We start from the raw sequence: 17877 nt of genomic DNA on the forward strand, positions 1-17877 counted from the left end.
TGAATGAAACCCTGTTGAGAATCGCCAATTGGTCTCCCCAGAACCCTTTGCATCCGGGCCGCTAGCACCTTCATGAAGACTTTATAACCAGTCTGCAGTAAAGAAATAGGCCTATAGTCCATCGCATCTGTTAAATCTCCTTTTTTCCTCAACGGGATGATCAGTCCTTCAAGGAAAGACGGTGGCGGCTCTGCCCCTTTAAGCAACCCATTGCCTATTGCCACCATTGCTGGAACCAGCAGAGGTTGCGCGTCTTTGAAGAAATCGTTGTTGAGACCGTCCGGCCCCGCTGCCTTGTGTCTATTGAGGTCCGCAATGGCAGTCAATACTTCCTCCTGCATAGTTTCTGCCATCAAGACTTCATTCTGCTCCGGTGTCACGTGCCTGTCCTTTGGCACGAGCACAAACTGATCGAACTCACTTTCTAACTGCTCCAACGGTATTTGGCTGTGCACCCTTCCGAGAATGGGTTTCCATTCTGACCCGACCTTGTCTGCTATGTTCATGTGTCGGTCAAACTTCTCCCCGTGGACATGGCGGATATCAGTGATTGTTTGGTCCTTCTCCCAGTTGGATACCCTCTTGAAATTCCACCGGATTTGCTCAATCGTTCTCTCCAGCTTCTGACCTAGACGAATCTCGTGTTTTTCGCGCATGTCTTCTTCAGTTTGGTGGAGGAGATCCCGCCTTGTAAGCAGATGCGCTCGGTTTTGCGCATTCGCTCGATGCTTGGCTTTCTTCCTTCTTCTACGCTCCTGATGCTGAATTTTCTTGATGCTGTGTACACATTCTACAGCTGTGCGGTCCCAAGTCCTGCTCGTTACTCCATTTCCCACCCCTCTTTCTATCGGTTCGGCCATTAGCTCTGCTTGTACCCGCGCTGGGCGGGAGGACCGAATGGGGTATGAACTTAGACGGTTCGTGAGTTGTCGTTGGTGCTGCTGGCGTTGATTCCGTAGGTGAAGGCAGACACACTGGTGATCGGAGGGCGCTGCTGGTTCCTTAACTTCCACCCAGTGCACCTTGTTCGTCCAGTCGGTTGGAACGTAGAAACGGTAGATCCTACTCGCACATTCTGCTCCCCAATACGTACAGAATTCCGTGGGATCGATATATTCTTCGTCTTCATTTACCGCTCCTTCTAACGTCACAGCATCTTCCAGGTCGAGGTGGCGCACGAGTTCCCGTAGCGCTGGACTTTCGGGTTTCGTACCTTGCTGTTCACCCCTCCTGTCCAGTGGCGGACTCTGCACGCAATTAAAATCGCCGGCCAACACTATTTCACATCTGGGCCATTGCCATTGCCTGAGTTGTTTCCAGAATGCTTCTCGCTCCACCGGTACATTGGGAGCGTAGACATTTACTACGAGTTGCCCTCCGATTCGGACAGCTATTCCCCGATTAGTCCAGTGGCCTACGCTCCATGCTTTGGCCTCCTTGGAGTGATCCGGGTTGAGTAATATCGCCACCCCTCCTACCTTGGAGCTGTGCACACTCCAATATGATAAGCGAGGGCCGTCTTTCTCGTTTTGCTTCCCCCAAAGCTGCTTCCATGCTTCCTCCAGTGTGCTCGCTTCATCCTCTGAGCTGATTTGCGTCTCCTGAAGTAACCAAGCCACCGGCCGTTCCCTCACCGGTATTCTACGCCACGCTCGTAACCAGCCGAACTGGTTTTCCTGTTTAAACCCCCTCACATTCTGTGTCAGGAATCTTGACGACTCCACCTTGCCTTTCCTCTTCCTTCCTACGCCTGCTTTCTCCTCGCGTAGGGCAATCAGACGCCCGTAGACGTCTCCAGCAGCTCCGCTTTCTGGATTGTGTTGTCGCGGCAGCTGCTGCATCTCTTCACCCTTAATAAGGGTGATCGCGCTCATCCACCCTCTTCTCCAGGGCCGTGGAAAAGTAGCGCGCGAGAGCTGACCAATCCACCGATGTTGTTTCTGTTGAGTACGCCTTCCGGAAGTCGTCTACTTCTTGTAAAGCTATGAGGTGACGCTTCAAACGTGTGAGTGCTCCATTCTCATTTTCATTTTCCCGACCCGTAATTGCTCGAATCTCCTTCTCGTAAATCAATGCACAAAGTAGATGTTGAGCAAGCCGCCTCTTGTTCCCCACGTCACATAACTTAAGGACTTCATCTTTTCCGTAGCCTCTACTCCGGAGTTTCACCCAATCGTCGCTACTATCCACCAGAGTAGCTAAATTATTTGGCGGCGCTCTGGCAAACCGCGCCTTCCAGTCATCTAGCCATCTAAGAGTGCCCCGATCATCCGAGCGACTACGATACGCGATGAGGCTGGCTTGCACGCAGTCTCGTCTCCATTGGGAAGTCCATTCCATGAGCGTCTTGTCACTAAGGGAGGCCATAAGTTCTTCCGGGAATGCAAAGCGTTGGATCATGTGGAGAAGCATTGTAGGTTCCGCTCTTGCCGTCAAGATCCATTCTTCTTCAGTGCTCTGTTCAAGTGGGAACGGAGCGCTCGCTGTCGATGGCTATATCGATTGCATTTGTTGCCATTGTTCTGGCCAAGCCTCTCGGACAGGCTTGGTTGGAAGCGTGGGCACCATGGCCTGGTCTGCTTGCTTCGGAGCTTCCTGCAACTGCTGATTAGTGTGATCTCGTTTGGCCTTCACTCCTTGTCGTACAGCTTCGCACTCCATTGGCGTTAGCGTTTGTGCTCGTTTGGTGGGCGCTTTCGGAGGGGGTTGCTTGGTTCGCCGGGGTGTTACTGTTGGCTGCGAGCTGTCCTGGCTACTCCTGGACGATGGTTCGTATAGCGATGCGGTCTCTTCCTCCGCTGCACCTTCGCTGATCATATCGCGCTGAACCACTCTCGTATGCGCCGATTGAACTGTTGATTTCCACTGCTGTAAGATAACTTTGGAGATTTGATACTTCTGCAAGAGCTGCCTAATTTCAGGGTCGTTCTCCTTTGTTAGATCCAACCGGACCAACGCGTGTCGTTCTGCATACGTGAGTTGCGAAGCTGTATTAACCAGGAAGGCTAATAGTTCGTCCAACCGGGTCGGTTCCGCCTGCTGGAGAATGACGTGTATTTCACATTTCAAGTCATGCGGAATTGATAAGCCGGAGAGCCGTCTCTTGAGTTCATCTAAGTCTCCATCCCAGGCCGTCGGATCCCACGGATCATCATTATTCATTTGAGCTTGATCGGAGCTCGCTACTTCGCGTGGTTCCGAGTCCATGTCCACGTCTGCATCCCTTGCCAGCGGCCCTACACGTTTTTCCTCGTATGGCGTGTTTACTGTTGCGACGGGGATTTGGAAAGCCGCTGAATGTACGAAGCCGAGTAGTGGCGGCCCCAGAAGCGAAGAACTAGCGGCCCAGTCTGTGGGTCGTCAAGTTTGGCTTGATAGATTCTCTGAAGACATTCCTGTAGCTGAAGCGGGACCTGTTGACCAGTTTCGAAAAAATTTCTGCCCCGTGTCATACTACTCGGTCGATACTCCGAGCAGTGCCATTGTTTTTTTTCATCAGTGTCAAAAGCTAAGACGAAGATGCGTCTACGGAGAAAATTCGCTGCAGTGGCCATCCATTCACTGGAACCCCAGTTGTATCTTGAATCTTGGAGGAGGAGGCCGCATACTCTTGCAGATACCATCTAAACTGTTTGCTCGATTCCTTCGGACCCATTCCTTCCCATCCCCTCCCCATATTCACTAAGGTGGTGGTCCGGGTGAAATGATCAAATTGCTCCATACAGTTGAGCTGGCCTGCCCAACAGATTCCCCGTTTGATCGCCGCTGTTAACTGTTCCATCGTTGCAGGTTTGGCTGCCAAATTTTGGTCTGCCAGTGCCTGCGAAATCGCCATCGCCATACAATTTCCGGACGCTGGGGTAGAGACTTCTTTCATGCCTAGACTGCTCTCAATCTGTTCGAACGTCGCAGCTTCTTCCAGTGAGTCAGGATGAAGTGGCAAGCTACTCCCATGACTGTCTCGCAATTCTTGGAGGATATTGCCTATAACTCCATGTTGACGCTGCTTTAATGCGATGAGTTGGAACGTTTCCGGCAGCTTGGGCAACTGCGTCTTCACTAGGTGCAATTTGGCCTTCGCAGCCGCTGTGATGACTGGTTTCGGTTTTAGCCCCTGCTCACTACCTGAAGATAACTCCACGACGTCTCGAGCTGGAGGATGTTCCTCCGATTTTTCTTCCTCTGCCGGATCCTCGTCATCCGCATCAAACAGCTCCGAGTAATGCGTTGTCACCTTGATTCCTTTTCGCTGTAATGCTGCTGGGTGAGCATATAGAGTCCTGCCGCGAGCAAGTGACACTTTCGTCCACTGGGTACCCGTTGTCCGTGCTGCTCGGGCGCTTTGCGGAGGGGCAAACGACGCATTAGGCTGACTGTGTTGGCCGACGTCGGCCGCTACTTTGGTCTGCTCTGTCGTCCTGAGCTTCTGCTTAGGTGGCGCTACTGGCTCGAGGGCAGCTTCTTCCTGTCGATACGCTTCCTCCTTGACCTTCAGTCTCGCCTCCATACTTCGCTTCATATCTGCTGGGCTGGTGAACGACTTGGCCAAGCTGTCGAGACTCGCGACTTGTTGGTCGTCTGCTACCCGACTGCCGACACCTTTAAGCGCCTCATCAGACATCTGGCAGCGAGCCATGAGATGTCCGAGGTTACCGCAACGGAAACACTGTAGCTGTTTCTTCGCGTAACTATGCTTCAAGATGAGCATCCTTCCTAACCAAATGATCCTGACAATTCCTCTCAGATATTCCGGGCATTCCGCCGACTTCATTCGCAAGGTCCACGCCGTGGTTCGCATGGAATTCGGCGTAAACGAGTCCATGTTCACCAATTCAAACGGCACTGCCAGATGCTTGGTCAGGAACGCTGTGAGGCGACCAATGTCAGTGAACCGCGTTAGGTTGTGGATCTCCACTTCGTACTCGCGCTGTGTAGTCCTGCGTACTCCATCGCTGTTCAACTGCCTGTCCCATACTGATCCGGTGTCCGGACGATGGACATTTCCTAGAGAGTACATTACGCCTCGGAAGGGCACCTGCAGTCCCTGGAACTTCGCCGCAGTGGCTCTGTCGAAGAAGAAAATGTGGATGCTGCGTTTGATGTCGTTGTACGCGATGGTCTTCGCCAGGTTGAGCATGTGTAGCAATTCGTGGACGTTAATCCTCGCTTTCGCCGCGTCCAGCAGTATCTCCTTCTTGATCAGTCGAGTCTGCTGTCTGCTGTGTTTCACTCGTGCTCTGCCGCGCAATTGCATTACTAGTTCACCCTCCACCTGTTGCTGGATGGTGGTGTGCAGACGCAGCCTTTCCTGGGAATCGAATACGCTGCTGAGGAAATCCGGCATGCGACGACATGCGATGGTTCCTTCGGCTATGCCCACAATGACCGTCCACTCGTCTGCCGTTGCCTCTCTCAGGTGTTTATCGCCTTGGGTTGCGTGAACCTGTTCACAAATCGCCCTGAACTTGACGATATCAGGTTTGGAGAAGCAGGCTGGATTGAACATGAAGGTGTCGTAATGACCACTAGAGGCGCCGGCCTCCGACCCACTTGCTCGATTGGAGGCGTCTGCTGTCATCCCTGATTTCACTTTTTCCGCCCACTGATTGAGCGGTGGAGTTCGAGCCCAACGGGCCTTGCTAATCCTGCTGTACATTATGTTTTTAAATGTCCAGCGGGTGTTGAGCAAGTCTTGGGTCACTGACGTGATACACTGTTTCCAGGCTGCGTACGTTCCATTCCCAATCACATTCATCTCTCGGAACAAGTTGTATAGCAGTGCCTTTTCATCTCCTCGCAACTTGGGGTATCGCTGCTTGTTGGGGGGCACAATGTCTTCCTCAATGCTGACCGATCTATGGATGATCGCATAGAGCTCGGCGATCGTGGTGACCCACTCATCTCGCGGTTGTTCACCAGAGCTCCGCTTGATAATCGTCACTACGGCAATGAACATCTCCTCCGGTTCCACCGTTATAACTTCGTCCAGGATAGGCGTAGTGTCTTCCGTCCTTCCGTCACCCGAATTAGCCTCGGTCTCCTCTCCCCGCATTGGCGTGGTCCCTGGCACCGATGTGATTCCGGTCATCGGCTCTTGTTGCTGCTGGATGTCTCCGGTGACGCTGGGTCGTTGACTCTGTCGAGCCCCTGCCCCGTGTTCCGAGCCGCGTTCGTTGTTGTTAGTCCCGTTGTCTCCTTCCGTTGTCCCCTCGCCTACCTGGTCCGGCATGGCTTCATCATCCTCCTGCGACTGCTGCGTCTCCGGGACAATGGAGTCTTGCGACCATATGGTCTCCGACTCTTCCATTGCACCCTTTGGATCTTCGAATTTTTCTTGTTGTTTTTGCTGTTTTCCCTCCCTCCCTCGCCGGTCTGCTCCTCCGCTCACCTCTGCCTTGCCGATAGCCGTTCGCTCTGCCCCCTTTCCTGGCGAACCTTTAGCAGCCGTGTCGCCTCGACCCCTGTCAGGGGGTGGAGGCTTCGGCGGCTTCATCCCGCTCAAACGCTTGCTCGAAGTTTGTACCAAGCCTGCACGAATTTATACTCCGCCACGGGTCGCTAATGTACCCACTGCACCGCAGATTGGAGAGTGTCGCACATGTAATCAGCCAGAGTACCAGGATTTGGCTAATGCGACCATGATTTGATGACGCCTAAATGAATAGTACCAGGATTGGGCAATTTCTCTATTTGACCTGCAGTCGTTTAAAGCCACACTGAGCCTGAGGGTCGCTCTTAACCGGGATCGCGACCTGTCGGATCGTGAGCACTGTCTGAGATTGCGATCGTGTCGTTTTTAACCGAATCGCGACCTGCCTACACTTATGCAAAATGAGCGACACAACACTTTATCTTAAATGCTTAATATAAATTGGTGCGAGTGCTGCATGCGCATCATTAGAAGCGTAAAAATAAACTAATCTGCGGAGAATATTGCATATGCGCTCTAGATTCCTCCTTGTGATCCGGCGATACCTTCGGGTTATCCAATCGGAAATACGTGGGTATGGAATAGCGACCGCTCGAAAAAAATGGCTTTGAGAATCAGAATCAGATGTAGATCTGATTCTCTGATGGATGGAAGCTAGTGTTGCATACACAAGATGAAGGGATGAAAGGTCGCAATGGAGAGATCTTCCAGTAGCTATGACACGAATGCTCCGTTTCTTGTTGCTGTTGCTGTTCCCGCTCATCACCAGTACAAAACCCACTGAAATCGACGTGAATGGCGTTGCAATCGACGATTACCTAGCAGCGAACGGCAGTCTCGACGCTGTCGAGGTCTTGATCCAAGAAGAGGCTCAGGTGGTCAACACGTTGGTTGAGCTAGACAAGCAACTCGATGAAGCTCTGGATCATTTATCCAGCGGTAGTGGAGCTCTCGAGGTCGACATCGTTATTGGGCAACTGGATGGTACCAAAAGTGGCTCGAAGCTTTGGATCGCTGATGAGATCATTGTGGAGATCCCGAATACTAGACTTTCAGAGGAGAAAAAAGACGAAATCAAGGAGCAAATCGAGAGCAACGTGGCTGATACGTTGGATGCAATGGTTATCGACGAGATGGCGCCTCCGAAGATGGAGAAAGGTATTGGAGACAAGGTCGAAAGGTTGTTCGAAGAGGAAGCAGAGGTGGAGAAGGAGCTGGAAGAAATGAAACTGGAGCTGGACAAGGCGCTAGACGAGCTGCCGAATGAAGGATCATTGGCAGAAATTGACATCGTGGTGAGTTTGATCGACGGTGAGGATGAGATCGTGGAGGATGAGATCATTGCAATAATCCCAGCGTCAACAGGTAGTGGGCCAATACTTTCAGAAGAGAAGAAGGAGCAATTGGAAGAGGAAATCGTCATGGAAGCTGCAGCTGCGATGGGAGCGATCATCTTGGACGACTTTATAGACGACCAAGTGCCTGAAAATGCAGAGTCACAGCCACCAGACGCTCCTTTGCTTGAACGAGAATCTGCTCGTGAGAAATCTGCTCAAGCCGCATGGGGTGCCAAGGCTGCTCTTCGTGGAGCGGCTACAACCACAACCCACACAGGCTTCGAGCATCCGATGTTCGTGCCTCATCACTGGCAAACGAACGACGATCAGCTGTGGACTATGAAGCTGTCTATGCTCACGTCAATGTCGTGTTTGACACTGCTGCTCATCGTTGGCGTGTGGACGGGAGTTCGTCGCTCGCGCCGCCCCGCCGTCCTGGACGACAGCCACTTCCGCTGGGCCGAGGCCGTCGAGTACATGGATGCCTTCCCGTACGACCAATAAGAGTGCTGGTCAATATCAGAATGTTGTTAAGTCAGTTGAAGTTTCCAGGAGTGATGATCACTTTGGCAACACTTAAAAATAGTTGGCATGTATTTGCCAATACACATGCAACTTCCTTGTTTGCTGCATCATGGGCAGCCGTCGCGTGGTTCCTCTGTCGGTGGACGCGTCTTCCTCTTCTCGCTCGCACCCTCCGCCTCCTAAGAGCCCTGCACATCGTCCACCAACTGGTCATGGCTCTCTCGACCTCGTACGACCTCCCACAGGAGGCTCTGTGGGCTATCAGGGCTTTGATCGCCTCATGATGATGCGTCACGTCAACGCTGCAGCCCCCCAGCAAGTCCAAAGTGGCGGAGACGAAGCTTCGGCTGCTGTGAACCACCGTCAACGAATGGCAGCCGAGCAACAGCGCCGTATAGAGCTGTCTCTGATGGCTAAAGAGGACTATACAGGTACACCAGAAGGACAGGCGAGACTGCAGCGTCAAGACGAGAGATCTCGTATGCGAGAAGAGGAACTGCTAGTCATCAGACTGGTGGAAGCAGAGAAAGAGGCTGCGAGGAAGTTGCAACGCGAGAGGGAGCTGGAAGAGGAGAAACGGATAAAGGAGCAGTATCTGGCCAAGATCCGAGCGCAACGGGAGCAACAGGAGATGGAAGCGAGAGAGAAAGAAGAGAAGAGAAAACGAGAAATGGAGCGCAAGATGAAAGCACTTAAGGACACAGCAGATGCCAAAGCACGAGCGGAGTTCGCTGAGAAGCAACATGCGCTCCAAGAGGAGGCCCGACTCGCTCGTGAGAAGCACCAGACGGAGCTTGAGATCGTTCAAATGCAGGTGGAAGACGTAATGGGCCACGCCATGCAGCAACAAGCTATTGCGGAACGAGAACGACAGCGACAGATCGCAGCGGAGCAGGAGGAATGGCGTTTGTTCCAAGAACGCGAGCAAGAGACACAACGCGAGGCGACTCAGCTGCGACGAGCTGCTATGGCGCAGCAGTACGAGCAGGACAAGCAGCGACGTATTCAGATTCATAAATTGCAAAAGGAGCGAGCAGCGCAGATAGCTGAGCGTCAGGAGATGCAAAATAGACCTGTGCAAAAGGAGGAGACCAAGTCGGAAGGAGGAGACGACGCTAACCTCACAACGCAGGACAGTACAGACGTGCCTATATCTGTAGGATCAAACGGTGTCCACGGGGAGTGTACTAGTGTGGAGGACGCACCGGAGGACGACAAACCGGGTGTGGCAAGTGAGTTTGAGGGAAATAACGGAGATACATTCGTCAGCAATGATGATATAAGTCAGATAAGCGTAGCGGAAGATAGCACACCTCAAGTGGAATCAGGGAAGCAAGAGGGTCGAGATTCATCTGCAAAAAAGGAGATATCACAAGAAACGGTTCCTGTCGCAGCGGTGGAGGAAAATGAACCGGTAAGTCCTATCCCTGATAAAGGTTGCACCATTGAAGAGGCAGCTGAAGCTACGAATCCCAAAGCGGAGATTGCCTTAGAAAGAAATGACCCTACAATTGAAACGCGTGCCAATGAGCCTGTACCAGAGGACCAGATGGATGACCGACCGATTTGGAGCACTTCCACCGCCCAAGCGAAAGGTTTTGTACCGTTTGCGCAGGTGTTAAGCGTCACAGACCACTCGCCAGCGATGCAAGCAACGTTAAAGAGTGGCGATCTTTTGGTTGATTTCGGAGGGATTGTGAGTAGCACACCAAAGTGTTTAATGGCCATGGCAGAGTGTGTGCAGAAGAACGTGAACACTCGGATTCCCGTCGTTCTTTTACGCTCTCTCGAGACTCCAGAAGAGCATTTTGAGGAGATTCAAGTGTCATTATGTCCTCGAAAGTGGGAAGGCAAAGGATTACTCGGCTGTCAGCTCAGTCCTTTCAAGTGGCCTGAAAATCCAATCGAACCAGTAAAATCTGAACTCGAAAGCCCCATAATATCGCCGGTAGATTCGTCCAGTAGTGAGGGTGCAAACGCTCTGGTTGTATACGACATTGTACCTGCATCTGTTGCAGACCAGGCAGGTCTTCTGAATGGCGATAGTTTATCCGGATGTGAAGGTTTGGAAAAATCTGTGAGTGTGGAGAATCTGAAAGACGTTGTGGGTCATATCCAAGCTAAATGCGCGGCTTTTTTACCTGTCAAAATTGATTTAAATCGGTGGAATGAGGAAGATCAATGTTATCGATCGCTTCGTATTGAGTTACCGTCTTCTGACGGCTCTCTTGGATTCTCTCTGACGTCATTTGCCGAATATTACAATTACTATTCCAGCACTGTGGCTGCTGTATCTGCATGTGAAGAATGTTACTACACGACGCTGACGACAGCCTTACACGCAGCAGCTCTCAGTGGGCACGTCAGTTGCTTGGAAGCTCTTTTAAACTCGCTCCAAAACGGAGATGGAGGCGGATATTCCGCCAGCGAATACTTAGATTGGAGAGATGAAGATGGCCGAACGCCACTCTTCTACGCTTGTTATACCGGACAGCTTGAGTGTGTGAAATACCTGTTAAATTTTGTCGTTAACGCTGGAGTCGACTTGTACGGAGATACAGTACTTCATGCTGCCACAACGAGTGGGCATACGGCTGGAATCGCGCTCTTACTGGAGAGTGGATGTGTTAAAGTAGACGATAGAAACCATACGAGGCTGACTTGCGCTCACATAGCGCCCAACGTCGACACACTGGCGTTTCTGGGCGAACAGTGTGAAGCTGACTTGTTGGCTACGGATACTGAAGAAAGGATGCCCCTGGCTTATGCGTGTCTTCGTAATGACGTTGAGAGTATCCACTATTTATGCAGTAAGCACCCGGATTTTGTGGATTATGCGGATATCCATGGTAATACGCCACTGCATGTAGCAGCGTGGTTGGGGCTTCAAGAGGCGGTTGAAGAGCTTATCACGTACTTACCGTCTATCGCATTATATATCACGAACGAGGATGGACAGAATGCTGCAGAGCTGGCTCGCTCGAATGGGAAGGAAGATGTCGCTGCTCTCCTGGATAATGTCATGGCTGCTGCAGAGACCCAAACGAACCGAAATCTCGAGGTCTGGGCCGCCGCGCTAAAAGGTTCCTGAGACGCTCCGTTTAGAACTAACAAAAAGAGTAAGTTGGAAATTGCTAGCGGTAAAATAGTAAGGGTTTTAACTGCTTTCCATCCAGCACACCGTCGTAACGGCAGCTAGAAGAGCTGTAAGGGCAGCCTCACGCGAATTATTCGCTCCAAAAATCTACTTTCTGCACAAGCAACTTCCAGACAATATCACCCACGCAATCCCTACATCAATACAATGTTCTGGCATTCGATACCTCACAAATTCCTTACTAATAAGTACTGCAGAAAAGAAGCTGCTAATTAAAGCCAGCTATACGTGCGAAATAGATAAGCAGAATGCAACACCGGCAAGCAACAACCTCCAGACGTAATCGATTCAATTTAAGCTGCGAGGCCAATCGGGTAGAAACGATAAAATCATTCAGAGGAGCTATGCTCCAGGGTTTTGCGCAGTCTTGATCAAATCATCGTACGTTATGGTAAATGTTTACCGTCAGTGACCAATTCGACCAGATAAATTCTGATATATATATTTATTTAAAATTAAGCTTCGGGAGTCACCTCCTTAAGGGCCTGTTCGCGTTGTGCCTAGAGATGGAGATGATTGTGGTGTCCTACGATCTCCACCTCCAGTTGTGTCGCTACGTATCCTTCTCCAGGTGCACTTTAAACCAATCAGGTGCCGATACCATGTGTGGACACGGCACTCACAACCTAGAATCGAGAAGTCACATCCTCATCTTCACGCTCTCCTGCAGAACAAAATATGATGCAGTTAAGGTCTGAAGACGCCACTCAACCAGAGGACGACGCAGCTATCATACCGGTACACACTCGTACCAGCAGTGGTCAGAGCGCACCACGCCGCAGGAATCAAGGCAGGAACGAGACAAAGCACCCATTTGCGTGGACAGTAAATGCGGCTGAGGTGCTGCTGAGATTGCGATTCGATAGCCTGAAGGGGTTGTTTGATGGCACGAAGAACTTGAAGCAGTTGAGTGCTGCGTGGGATTACCTAGCTGCAGAGACTCACCGTATTGGTGGCCTCGAGGTTGATGCTACCCAGTGCAAGTCAAAGGTACATGTACTGTGTATGAGTCTAGCGTTACATTATACGTACAGCAGTTATAAGCAGTACAGTCGCTTGTCCTACTGCAGCACACACAGCTAGCAAAACGTTTTTAATGTCCTCCTCCATAACAAATTGTGAGCCTCTCGTCTCTACCTCCGTCTCCTGTCTCCACCTCCAATAGGTGGAGAAGGATATCACCTCTAATCTCCAGTTGTGCAGTTGTAACAAATGGTTTTTGGCCAATCAATTGTTAGACGTATTTAGTGAGATGGGACCATCTCCATCTCCAGGCACAACGCGAACACGCCCTAAGCAGGGATACGCGTTCTTGAAGGTTCCTGAGTAGAGCCTTAAAGTCATTAACCGATTCAGTGAGGATTCATTACTGAGGTTCCTGTGACGTTCCATATCCCGGCAACAGTCAACGTGTATTGAGCTGCTGAAAAACAAAATGTGAACTAGCTAAGCCTAACACTCAACTCTGTGTTGCTCTCTCCTACCAGTCCATGGCAGTCCAGGGCTAAGCCCAGCACCACAGCTCCACAATAACATCGTGCACATTTGTACAGGTACTCCACTTTAATTATTCCATAAAAACTAGCTTTCGAGCCTTAGCACACCGGTCCGGTGCAGCTCACAATGAGAATAGAGGACGATATTTTAGTGAAGAAGACAATTTTATCTTGACCCTCCAGTTGTAGATGTAATCCGAGAAATATAAGCGCAGCTAAATACCCAACAAATTTGCGAGGCAAAAAAATAGTTGCACTGTATTAGGACGAAACACTTTACTGCTTGACGCTACACTACTCGTCGTACAAGTTTGCCTTCCCCAATCGCTGTTGTATGCTCCTTTTCATCGAGTCCCCAAAGGAAACAGTGCTCTCTTGTAATTCTTGCAGCGGATCAACCGAGAGATTTCGTTCCCCACCGGAGATCTTGAAGCAAACCCATCGAGTAGCTACAACGAGAAGTTCTTCATCATCCGAATCTTTCACTTTCTCCTGGAGCGAACGAATCATAAAGACAGAAGTCGCGTCTCGTCGAGCTCTTTCCTCTGCTTTGTAAGGGTAAAGTTCATCCGAATCGACAAAGTCTGTCACAATTACCCCACAGTTCTCGTCTTGGCCATCCTTTGCCTCCACAAACTCCGCAAACATGACTGAGTTCGACTCCACTTCGTTTCCCAACGTAGTTGACGTCACCAAACGCATCTGCGAGATATCTCGATTGTCTGCCTCGTTGTTTTCTCGGATAGTGATACCACCGAGCAACTCGGAGATGATGATTTCAGCGTTCTGCGAGACGTCAATGAATGCATCGAAACCTCCCTAGCACTGGGTAGCACTGGCTCCCTTGACAATCATGTTTTCAAAAACTACCTGGCAGACGTTGTCACCATGGTTCCGCTCTTCTTGGGTGTACGAAGACCTTGGATTCAACCCTTGGCTACGCGTCATAATGAACCGTTTCGCCTCTTGCAACTTTTTGTCTTTGAGTGCCATGAGCACGTTGTGGCGCTCAGTGGGATCTGTTCCCAGCCGAATTATAGTCTGCGCTGGTGCAATGAGTCGACATTTTGTTGCTGAGAGGACGTTAGCGATATCCCACCTCATCAACGGTACAGATAGTTATCTTACCAGTGTCCGGCAAGCATTGCCTGCATTTTTGCGAGCTCTAAGTGTTGTTGCTGGATGAATTCTTGAAGAACTGTATTTCCCGCTGCCACTTGCTTGTTGGACTTGGCAGCTTCTCCCTGCTCCACCAATACTCGATACTTGAGCTCGTCAAGCTGTTTACCTAGCTCGCCGGCTAGTGCCGTGAGCTCCACCTTCTGCTCGCGCCGCACATCGTACGTCGTTCTACGCTTCTTTTCTGAGTTAGAAGCTGCGTGATTGCTTCGCTTGCGACCGGTTTCTTCTGCATTTCGAACATCTGAATCGTATTGTAGCCAAACTAGGTAGCTCTTGCCCAAAAGCATAGCAGCGTCATCCCCGGATGACTGAAAACTAGTTTCCCAAAGCGAGGAATCAGCCGAGGGTAGTGGAGGCATCAGTTTGCTGCAATTCAATATTGACGTTACCTGAGTCACTGGAGGGATAAGGCACGCGAACAGACGACATGACTAACAGTAAACAGATCTGGGTTGAAGATCTTGAGAGAGATTGCCAATCTGACTATAATACAGGAAAGTGGCTACGTGCACAGTAAATAAAGGGCAGAAAATCACAGTAATAAAAAGGAAGCTATCACGCATCCCCTAAGCGCACCAACTGGAGGCAGCGACAATCATTCTGCGGAATGAGCGGCCGATAAATTTCCCCCTCAATCGCGAAAAGAGCCCCCGTGCCAACGCCTGTACTGCATCAATCTTCGCGATGCCCCAGCGCGAAGCTCCCAGGACGCACGAGAGGTCCCGCGCCGCTATTACCGGAAGCGAAAGTGAGAGCGAGGCCTCCTACGAGAAGACGCCGCGGCGAAAGCGAGGAAAAGCACGGAGTGCTCGCTCAAAGGCGAAGAGGAGGAGGCGATATGTCTCAAGCAGGGACCGCGCACTGTCTTCAGACGATTCTTCAGATTCGGAGCAGCCCAGCCAACGTCGCGATGCAACTCGGAGTCAAGCGGATGTCGATCCAGTCGAGGACGCGTACAAGGACAACAACTCAAGCAGCGGGAGAGATTCCGACGAAGATTGCGGAGGAGTAACAGCACGTGATGAGTTGGTTTCGGTCCCCCCGCTCGATAGGCGATCGTTTGACACTTGGGAGTTACTGGAAGCTTATATCAAGGCCTACAGCAAGCGCACCTACCAGGTTGGGCACCCGTTTTAGACTTCTTTCCAACTTCAAACTGTGCACAATTTCTTATTGTGCTGTACATATCATTTTGTGCATGCAGGTATATTCTGTGCGAACTGCAACTCCTGCAAGTACACGCAACGCCAAAATCAAAGAATCCAACTCGTATTGTGATGAAATTCCTGCCGAACTGAAGTTCTACAATAAAACGTACGTGTGTACGCATTCGGGGTCACCGAGGACGGGGAGAAGTCGTCGCGGCGGGCGTCCTAACCAATATTCAAGGCGCATTGGATGCAAAGCTCAGGTTTAATTATCTAGACATGCTGCATGGAGAGCTCACTTTAACAATACTTGCTAATATTTGTATACTGCAGATTAATGCTTGTGTTCGTCTGTCTGGTGACTGGGTAGTCTGTATCACCAAACAGGTAACGACCCACAATCACGACGTTGATTTAGTCGCTTACCAGACATACCACGAAGCGAGGCGAGTTTCAGACGACGAAGTCGTGGATGGCGTGCGCGTGCTTCATCGTGGAGGAGCTAACCGGAAACGTATCCTTGAATACATCGTCGAGAATGCTTCGGTGCAGCCAGAGATGAAGGACGTACACAACCTTCTGGCTAGGCTCAAGCGGGAAAGCTACGATTTTCCGACCATGGAAGAACGCATAAATAGCATCCTTGAGGACTTTACGTCCGAAAAGGGGAATTTGGCACGGGTGTACACGAACCAAGCGGTAGATGTTGGGTTTTATTAGTCAATCATGGCATAACTTACTAACATTGTTGTGATGTATTACTAGGGAGTTGTGGAGTGTATTTCACTCCAGTCGAGTCATATGCGGACTATGTTCGAGAGCTTTCCAGAAGTCCTATTGATCGATGCAACGCATGACACGAATAGCTCAAACTACAAGCTATTCAGCTGTATGATCCACGACGCTCTTGGCAAGGGTCAACATGTACAGGTTGGTGTTCGGTGCAAATTCTAGTTTGTGCAACAATTTGTAACCAGTTTGAAACTGTGTACGTTTCTGTGACTGTACAGCATTGTCTCGTTAAAAACGAGAAAAAAGAAACCTTGCGCACTGCGTGTGAGCAGTTTAAAGAAGGATGCCCCTCTTTTGATTCTGTCGCCGTCATTATCATTGATAAAGATTTCACAGAGCTCGCTGTACTAAAAGAACAGTTTTCAAAAGCGCGAGTTTTGCTCTGCCACTTTCATGTGGTAAAGTATCTACAAGAGGAGGTTGAGGAGAGGTTCAACTTTGGGTCGTGGACGAAGAATGAAATGAAAAGACTGATACAACTACTAGTGAGCGCTCCAACGGAGGCTGGTTACGATAAGGTGTTAGCAGCCATGAAGATGCTGTTACGTTTGGAAGAGAAGCAGCAGTTGTGGTTTTCGTATTTTGACGACAACTGGACAACCTGTAAGGAACAGTGGAGCTCGATATATCGCGGCAACATCCCGCACTTGGGGAACCAAACCAATAAAAGGTGAGCCGTGAGCTGATGTTACTACAAATTAATCACTCACTCGTATGTTAATTTATTTCGTTTAATTAGGCTAGAATCAAGTTGGCAGAAGCTGAAATCGCTAATTAATCGCTCTACTACTCCAGATGAATGCGTGGTTGCTATTTTATTTTGGCAGACCGTCAACGAGCGTTCATGGGCGCGGAGCATTAATCGCATTGGTGTCGCTGTGAGCTCGGACTATGATGAGGAACTAAATATGCTGTTGAATTTGGTATCCCGACATGCAGTTGAATTAGTCAAGCAGCAGTACGAGTTTGCGATTCTACCAACTACCAAGTACCAGTACTATCCAGTGGGGCCATACATTATGATGCAGTATGACGATGAAAACAAAACCGATGACATACTGGAAGAGTACATGATTAGTACTGAAGCGTGGCCATGTTCGTGCATCTTTCGAATGACGCACTTGTTACCATGCCGCCACATCATCTATTATTGGAACGAAACCGACTGCGATCGCTTGTTGCCAAAGAGTATTATTCACCCTCGATGGTTACTCAAGAACTACCGTAAACTGAAGAGCAAAGTGACACTTGTTAAGGACGTTGAGGAAGCTTTCGAGATTCGCGACATCAAGACCCCCTCAACAACTCGTACCAAGAGCCAGAACGAGAAGTTTAGAGAGCTGCAAGTCATCGGAAAGCAAATTGCTGAAATTGGTTGTCAGTGGGGTACCACAGCTCACGCTACCTTGACGGCTTCCATGGTCTAGGTCTTAGAAGCGGTGAAGGCTGGCAATTGTCCGTTACTTCGACAGCCCGAATCAAAACATCCCCGAAGTACATCACCAAGTTTACCAGAGCCCGACAGTGACTCACAAGCCAGTACTGTCTTACATCCTGAGCGTGGTACACATGCTAATAATGATGCACAGTCTGAGACTGGAAACCAATCTGAGATTGATCGCGCCATTAACACTGATGAACTGAGCTTTGAGGGGATCAGCGTTGACGACAATCATGACATGCAACTATCACCGACTGGCGCCGCTCTTCTATCCTTCATGGAAGGCGTCGATGCGGACCACTTGCATCCAACTCAGCTCGCTCAAGACACCTTTTCCACTAATTCCCAGAATGGTGTCCAGTCTCAGAC

General features: G+C 50.2%; 3 protein-coding genes across 3 annotated transcripts; 2 read left to right on the forward strand and 1 right to left on the reverse strand.

Annotated features, from left to right (window-relative positions):
* Positions 1-2116: 2116 nt before the first annotated feature.
* PITG_07127 (uncharacterized protein) lies at positions 2117-2817 on the reverse strand (the record flags this gene model as incomplete). Its single annotated transcript, XM_002905043.1, has 1 exon — positions 2117-2817. The coding sequence occupies one exon, from the start codon at positions 2815-2817 to the stop codon at positions 2494-2496; it is 324 nt and encodes a 107-aa protein (XP_002905089.1).
* Positions 2818-7155: 4338 nt separating this feature from the next.
* PITG_07128 (uncharacterized protein) lies at positions 7156-8271 on the forward strand (the record flags this gene model as incomplete). Its single annotated transcript, XM_002905044.1, has 1 exon — positions 7156-8271. The coding sequence occupies one exon, from the start codon at positions 7156-7158 to the stop codon at positions 8269-8271; it is 1116 nt and encodes a 371-aa protein (XP_002905090.1).
* Positions 8272-8401: 130 nt separating this feature from the next.
* On the forward strand, positions 8402-11383 carry PITG_07129 (uncharacterized protein; the record flags this gene model as incomplete). Its single annotated transcript, XM_002905045.1, has 4 exons — positions 8402-9367; positions 9842-10204; positions 10262-10375; positions 10466-11383. The coding sequence occupies 4 exons, from the start codon at positions 8402-8404 to the stop codon at positions 11381-11383; spliced, it is 2361 nt and encodes a 786-aa protein (XP_002905091.1).
* Positions 11384-17877: the final 6494 nt, after the last annotated feature.

Source organism: Phytophthora infestans, genomic scaffold, assembly GCF_000142945.1.
Source record: "Phytophthora infestans T30-4 supercont1.10 genomic scaffold, whole genome shotgun sequence".
Lineage (NCBI taxonomy): Eukaryota > Oomycota > Peronosporomycetes > Peronosporales > Peronosporaceae > Phytophthora > Phytophthora infestans.